The sequence below is a fragment of the Piliocolobus tephrosceles genome, chromosome 1 (genome assembly GCF_002776525.5).
Source record: "Piliocolobus tephrosceles isolate RC106 chromosome 1, ASM277652v3, whole genome shotgun sequence".
NCBI lineage: Eukaryota > Metazoa > Chordata > Mammalia > Primates > Cercopithecidae > Piliocolobus > Piliocolobus tephrosceles.
The window spans coordinates 61,371,328-61,379,401 of record NC_045434.1 but is presented as its reverse complement, the minus strand read 5'-3'; the positions used below and the strand labels follow the sequence as shown (position 1 = coordinate 61,379,401).

General features: G+C 41.1%; 1 protein-coding gene across 5 annotated transcripts in view; it reads right to left on the bottom strand.

Moving 5' to 3' along the window:
• Positions 1 to 1,346: 1,346 nt before the first annotated feature.
• MDM4 (MDM4 regulator of p53) overlaps positions 1,347 to 8,074 on the bottom strand; it is a 39,811-nt gene continuing 33,083 nt past the window's right edge. For 2 of the 5 annotated variants that reach the window (XM_023186864.3, XM_026456681.2), the window contains exons 10-11: positions 6,318 to 6,398; positions 1,347 to 4,090 (exon numbers count right to left, since the gene is read on the bottom strand). In XM_023186864.3, coding sequence (XP_023042632.1) covers positions 3,521 to 4,090; positions 6,318 to 6,398 — 651 coding nt within the window. In that variant the 3' untranslated portion in view covers positions 1,347 to 3,520. The remainder of the gene's footprint in view (positions 4,091 to 6,317; positions 6,399 to 8,074) is intronic. The other 3 variants (XR_002725309.3, XR_003309883.2, XR_002725308.3) reach the window with 3 other exon arrangements.

The following is an 8,074-nucleotide window of genomic DNA, read 5'->3' as shown; positions in this document are numbered from 1 at the left end:
AGCACATGGTCCCAATAACTACAGCTAAAAGGTGAATGTCAGTATTTGTAAGTTTCCTTATAGCAGTAAACTCTGAACACTTCACATATAAACTATGCCTTGCTTTAGTTTAGTAGCAGTGAGTAAAAAAAATCTGTACCGCAGTGGCAAGGAAGAAAGAACAAAATCAAAAACAGATCACGAAAATAGTTTAAGCTGGGCACTGTGGCTCACGCCTGTAATCCCAGCACTTTGCAAGGCCAAGGTGGGTGGATGACCTGAGGTCAGGAGTTCGAGACCAGCCTGACCAACATGGTGGAACCATCTCTACTAAAAATACGAAATTAGCCAGACATGGTGGTGCACATCTGTAATCCCAGTTACTTGGGAGGCTGAGGCAGGAGAATCATCTGAAACTGGGAGGCGGAGGTTGCAGTGAGCCAAGCACTCCATTGCACTCCAGCCTGGGCGACAAGAGCAAAATTCCATCTCAAATTAAAAAAAGAAAAGAAAAGAAAGAAAGTTTCCTACAAGTGAAGATGAAATTCGGCTCAAGAACATAGCTTACGATCACCTAAGTACTTAGTGCTAACAGAAGCAGTGAAAAACCTGATGAGCAAGCAGGAACAGGAGTAAAGCTGAGTAGCATAAGAGGATTCTTTCCTGGGCAATGATGTGCCAAATTAAGATGAAATATTTATAAACATAAGTAATTCTTAAGTTTTATTTAAAATTATAACTTGGCTGGGTGCGGTGGCTCACGCCTATAATTCCAGCACTTCGGGAGGCCGAGGGGTGTGGGTCGTGAGGTCAGGAGTTTGAGACCAGCCTGGCCAACATAGTGAAACCCCATCTCTACTAAAAATACAAAAATTAGCCGGGCATGGTGGTATGTGCCTGTAGTCCCAGCTACTTGGGAGGCTGAGGCAGGACAATCACTTGAACCCAGGAGGCAGAGGATACGGTGAGCAGAGATCGTGCCATTGCACTCTAGCCTGGGCAGAGTGAGACGCCGTCTCTAAAACAAACAAACAACAACAACAACATTATGAGATTTTTTTTTTCTGAGACAGAGTTTTGCTATTGTTGCCCAGGCTGGGGTGCAAGGGCGCAATCTCAGCTCACCATAACCTCCACCTCCCAGGTTCAAGCAATTCTTCTGCCTCAGTCTTCTGAGTAGCTGGGACTACAGGAATGTGCCACCATGCCCGGCTAATTTTTTGTATTTTTAGTAGAGATGGGGTTTCTCTGTGTTGGTCAGGCTGGTCTCGAACTCCCGACCTCAGGTGATTCACCCGCCTCAGCCTCCCAAAGTGCTAGGATTACAGACATGAGCCACTACACCCGGCCCACAATTTTTTTTTTTAAGCTCATCAGCTATTGCTAGTGTTAGTGTATTTTATGTGTGGTCCAAGACAATTCTTCTTCTTCCAATGTGGACCAGGGAAGCCAAAAGATTGGACACTCCTGTCTAGGGCAAGGATTCCAAAAGCATGTTCTGTATAAAACTTGCATAGAGATTCCAGAAACACTTGTTCAAATGCAAATTCCTGGTCCAGATCTCAGGGATCAGTCTCTGGGGGTTTGGGCATTTTTAACAAGCAACCCTCGTGGTTTTTATGATCCTTAAGTTTGACAGTTCTAGGGCCTTGGTCTCCAAAATGACACATGCATACCCTTGAGAATACACCAACATTTTCCCATGGGGTAAGGATACATGCATAGCTCTATGGAAACCAACTTAAAGATGGTGTAAGCAGCTCCAGAGGCACTAAACAAAAGGATCAAAAAAAATCTAAATGACTCCTAAGAGGCAAAGAGGGTAGGGGGCAGTAGCTCAGGACTATAATCCTAGCACTTTGAGAGGCTGAGGCAGGAGGGTTGCTTGAGGCTAGGAGTTTGGGACCAGCCTGGGCAACATGGCAAAATGCTATCTGTACAAAAAATACAAAAATCAGCTGGGCATGGTGGCACACGCCTATAGTCCCAGCTACTTGGGAGGCTTAGGTGTGAGGACTGCTTGGATCTGGGAGGTCAAGGCTGCAGTGAACTGTGATTGTGCCAGTGTACTCCAGCCTAGGCGACAGAGCAAGACTCTGTCTAGAAAGGAAAAAAAAAAAAAAAAAGGAACTGATCCTTCTGAAGGCTGTGCCAGAGAAGTATGTTTGTGCATTTATCTGAATTAAAACCAAGACATGTTCTGACTGAAGTTAAGTCTGATTTGGCTAATTAAACTGAGAACAGGCTTTGCCAGTTTATATATAACAGGACTTTTTCTATAAATTTAATCAGCTAAATCTATAGCCCCAGGGCTTTCATAAAAATATCTTTAAGCCAAGCCCAGTGGCTTATGGCTATAAGCCCAACACTTTGGTAGGCTGAGGCAGGGGAATCACTTAAACCCAGGAGTTGGAGACCAGCCTGGGCAACATAATGAGACGCCGTCTACAAATATTTTTAATTAGCTGGGTGAGACAGTAAATGCCTGTGAGGGAAGCTGAAGCTGGAGATCACTTGAGCCCAGGAGGTGAGCCATGTTTGCACCACTGCACTCCAGCTTGGATGACAAAGTGAGACCCTGTCTCTCAAAAAAAAAAAAAAAAAAAACTTTAAAGCACATATATAATATGCAATATGTTGGATAGTATATCCTTTGTAAGTACTTAAATTTCAAAAATTTAGATGTCAGATTAAAGTCTTGCAAAAGGGCCAGACTAGGTGGCTCATTACTATAATCCCAGCACTTTGGAAGGCTGAGGCAGAAGGACTGTTTGAGCCCAGGAGTTCGAGACCAGCCTGGGCAACATAGTGGGACTTCATCTCCACAAAAAATTAGCCAGTGTGGTTATGCTAGTCTACAGTCTCAGCTATTCGGGAGGCTGAAGTGGGAAGACCACTTATTCTCAGGAGACAGACCACTTATTCTCACTTATTGTCAGGAGACAGACCACTTATTCTCACTTATTCTCAGGAGAGCAAGGCTGCAGTGAGCCATGCACTGCACTGCACTTCAGCCTGGGAGACAGAACAAGACAGACCCTGTCACCCCACACCTCCTCTATATCCTCAGAAAAAAAAGTGCAAAAAAAAATAATCTAGGGTGAGAGCCATGAAATAGCTGAAGGACTGTCTGAAAAGTGGCAGAACGCAGTATTTTGGGGTGACAGAAACATTCTATTGCTTTTTTTGGGTGGTTACTCAGATTTCTACAACTCGTTACAAGGAAACACTTTATCATGTTAATTATACCTCAACACTGTAAATGTGCATGGAAAAAATCTCTTGTTTTTCAGGAGTTTTTCTTTTGGGTTCACCTACCTATGTACCTGACTGCTGCATAAAGTAATCCACAGCACTTCATAATTTGACCAATCAGATTACTTCTGTTCTTCATTGTTAGCTCCAGTATTTTTCCTACAGCTACCTCAGATTTTGATGCCTAAGAACATTCTGAGAGGTAGGAAATAAAATTAAATAAAGGATTGATTTTCAAACAATGTGTAAGTGAATTGAAGAAACGCATTTTTATGTTCTACTACCATTATGCTATAAAAACCTTAATAACCAGCTGAATCTCTTTCTTGCAAATAGGGCATGAAGCCCCAGCCTTCTTTAGTCTTCTGGCACAGTGAAAACAAGTGACAAGATGGCCCGTCCTCCCATGAATAATGTTCCCGTCTCGTGGTCTTTTCTCACATAAGCTACACGGCTTCAAGAGGTTCTGACAATCCTCCATGTTTTCTGTATCTGTTCTCTGTTCAGAAAGGTTATCTAACTGTTCTCCCGTGCTTGAGATGGTCTCTTGGCTTTCAGAACTGTGAGCCAAATCCAAGAATTCCACCGAGTTGCAAGGATCAAAAAGTTTGGAGTTTTCTTTCTTTATATATACATCTTTAGGCCTAACAACAGGAGCCGAAATGGTTCTTCGACAATCAGGGACATCATTTCCTTCATTTTCCTTTTCAGGTATGGCAGTGATATCAGATGTGGAGAGAGAATGGGTTAACTTTGAACAATCTGAATACCAATCCTTCCTCAAGGCCCAACAACGAAAACAGTACTTCTTGCTTGGAGAGTTAAATTTCTTGCATTCAGTACACTGCCACTCGTCCTACAAAGACAAGTGAAGCCAATTAATACTCGGGGGGTTAATATGATGCTGAGAAAAAGGAAAGGAGGCCAAATTCATTCACATCCTCTTACTAAGCTATTTCACACCAGTGATCTAGCCTAGGATTTGAGCAAATTCCATAGCCACATGAAGGAAAGTCTTTGGAAGTTTTACACCAATAGTGCCACAACTGCTATATTCAAGCCAAAATCTGATATAGTTATCTTTAAGAAAGTTAAATTAGTCTGGCTTTCTACCTCATCTCAGTGAAATTTACATTGTCTACTGTACCTTATGGGCTTCTTTGGAGTTACTTTCTTTTGCACAACTTACTCCTTTATCGGGCAAGAGGCTGAAGAACGAAGACTCTGTCATTGTTTTCTACACTAATAGCAAATGTTACGAAATTTGGCAAAAAAGACAGCTAAAACAGATGAGATTTGAAAACTACTAAATTCACTCATGCACTCTCATTGTACCCAGGATTATAGGTATAATTACATGCCTAAATCATGCCCTCTGAAAAATAAATGTTCTTTTCCTTGAATGCCAAGTAATTTTTCCCTACTTTTCCATATTCAAATTAGGAGATACTAGATCTCAATCAATTTTAAATGCTTTGCTTAATTCAAAAATAGCTACAGGGAACAAGTAAGAATATTTAATGTGGTTAACTGCCTGGCTTTGACAGGATCAATGATTTCACATAAGCTGAACTTGATTACTTTCAGGTCAAAGGCCAAGCACTTCAAGTCTAGAAGTCATAACTCAATTGTCCAGACTGAGAGGCCAGGGCACAACCATGTGTTAAACTGACTCCAGACAACCTCAAAACACGCTTGCCAGTCTAAATCTTCCAATCTCATTTAAAATGCTATACAAATAATCCAAGGAACTTCGTAAAGATTTGGAATTCGTGACTGATGGTGTGCCATAGTTTAAATTACATCACTTTTTCTTAGTAGGACATAAAATAGGGCTTATTAAATTCAATGGCATCTTTGATTTGATGAAATACAGTCCATTTGCTTAATAGGTTTTCTGAGCCCAAGTAGTCACAGAAGTCTGATTAAGATGGAAACATGGCCAGGAGTGGTGGCTCATGCCTGTAACCCCAGCACTTTGGGAGGCCAAGGCAGGCGGATCACCTGAGGTCAGAAGTTCGAGACCAGCCTGACCGACATGGAGAGCCTCATCTCTACTAAAAATACAAAATTAGCCGGGCGTGGTAGCACATGCCTGTAATCTCAGCTACTCGGGAGGCTGAGGCAGGAGAATCGCTTGCACCCAGGAGGCGGAGGTTGCAGTGAGCCGAGATTGTACCATTGCACTCCAACCTTGGCAACAAGAGTGAAACTCCATCTCAAAAAAACAGATGGAAACATTTGTCTCTGTTATTTGTATTATGGTCAAGAACACTTACTGGACCAATATATTTCACTTTATTACTAAGCTACACACAGATAATTGGCAATGAACTACCATAATGATCAACAGTGGTGTGGTGGGATTAGGGGAAGGATCAACACCAGAAACAATCTAAAAATGTTTCTCTTTCCAAGCAGCAAAATGTAAAATCCTCTTCTTATCCTTCCTCCACCAACCTTTTTCCCACAGTGTGTTACCTGTGGCAAGACTAAAAGAAAAATGGGGAAATAGCAAGAAAAAAGCAAGGTATACATTTGGGTCTAGACTTCAGTTGTCAACTAGTAACAAATCCATTCCTATTAACCTAAGAGTGGAGTATCAAATATTCTTTACTAGTCCTCCATTAATACTAATCTGTGTGGAAATTAAGCTGTTTTCCATTTGCTTCTTTTTAAGAAAACAATGACAATATTATTTTTATACTCAACAAATAATTTTAGATAGCCTATGGGTCTGTCTTTGGATTGCAGAGAGGTGTTGAGTCAGGGAAAGCAGGGCAGGATTATTTTGAATAACTTTGTGTCTCTAAAGAGATTTGATGGCAGGGAGAAAGGCACACAGAGGCATTTATCTCATCCTTTTCAAGGTAGGGAGAGGTTAAGATCAAATTATCCCTTTCCCTTCTTAAGTTCTAATAAAAACCTCTTAAAAGACGTAAAGAAATCAACATCACTTAGCAACTATGCAAGGGAGACAGAAATGGGGGGAAAAGCAGCACTCTTCAACACAAATGAACTGCTGGGATTACATCATCTGAAGATGGGGCTGGTGCAAAATAGCTTTAGCTAGAGATTCATACCTCAGAGGTAACTTCTACATCAGTATCATCACTTAAGGACTTAGAGTCCTCAAGGTCATCATTTTTTCCCATTTCAATCACCTGTGAAGGCAAAAATCTCATTAGTAATGTTCACTTGTTTCAGATGAGGCTAATTACCTAAAAGCAAAAAAGACAACTGCTTCAATTTAAAACTCACATTCTGCTCCCATCTCTAGCACTTAAGGAGACAGCTTAAATGCAAGACCAAACACATTATTCTGTACATCTAGTTGGCATTTCAGTAGTAGCACAAACGAGAGAAAAGCACCCAGAAGGGTTACCAAATAAATTTTGCATTCAGAAGAGAGAAGATGCCCATATTTATGACTTTAGAGAAAATAGCTGGGCATGGTGGCTATTTTACAGCCAGGTTCCTATAATTTCAGCACTTTGGGAGGCCAAGGCAGGAGGATCGCTTGAGCCCAGGAGTTTGAAACTGGCCTAGAGGCCGGGCGCGGTGGCTCAAGCCTGTAATCCCAGCACTTTGGGAGGCCGAGACGGGCGGATCACGAGGTCAGGAGATCGAAACCATCCTGGCTAACACAGTGAAACCCCGTCTCTACTGAAAAATACAAAAAACTAGCCGGACGAGGTGGCGAGTGCCTGTAGTCCCAGCTACTCGGGAGGCTGAGGCAGGAGAATGGCGTGAACCCGGGAGGCGGAGTTTGCAGTGAGCTGAGATCCGGCCACTGCACTCCAGCCTGGGCGACAGAGCGAGACTCTGCCTCAAAAAAAAAAAAAAAAAAAAAAAAAAAAGAAACTGGCCTAGGCAAGAAAGCAAGACCCTGTCTCTACAAAAAATTTAAAAATTAGCCAGGTGTGGTGGTGCACACCTGTAGTCCCAGCTACTTGGGGGCTGAGACAAGAGAACTTATTGAACCCAAGAGTTCCAGCTTGCAGTAAGCTATGATCTCACCACTGCACTCCAGGCTGGGTGACAGAGTAAGAGCTTATCTCTAAAACAATTTAAAAATAAATAAATAAATAAATAATTTCAGAGTAGAAAAGCTCCGAATTGTTAAACATGAAAATTTTTATCTAAGCAGACAGGAAAAATGAAACAAAATATTTTAAAATTTTACTTTTCACATTCAAAAGTAAAACCAGTTATGTGATATTCTGGCTGTCCTATAAAAACATGCCCATATAAACAGAAACAAACAAAAAAAGTCCATTTCAAAAGTGACGAGTGTTCTAAATTTTAAAATTTAGAATTTAAAAATTTAAAGCCCTAGTTTTGTGGTCCAATAAAAGGAATAATACCAATTAGGAAACCATTATGAACCTCTGTACAGCAACCTTCTCAAAAACGGTCAAGTATTTTAAGTCCCATCTCTCTCTATAAAAGTTTCCTAGCCCAAGTATGGTTGCACATGCCTGTGACCCCAACTACTTAGGAAGCTGAAGTGGAAGAACCACTTGAGCTAAGAAGTTTAAGACCAGGTTGGGCAAAACAGTGAGATCCCATCTCAAAAATAAATAAAGTTTCCAAATGTCACTTTTGTCTTAATTCAAGCCACCTGCATTTCTTCTAATGCTACCCATATAACTAGTCTAAGAGAACCCAAGCACCATTTGACTACAATGAATATACTAGGGTATCCTTCAGGAACTCAAAATTCCTATGAAAATCCCTTAAATAAATAAAAAAAGATGACCCAATTTAGGTCTGGTTTTCTTTGCTGTATTTATTCAATGGATGTTTTTTGTTTTTTTTTTTTGTTTTTTTTTTTTTT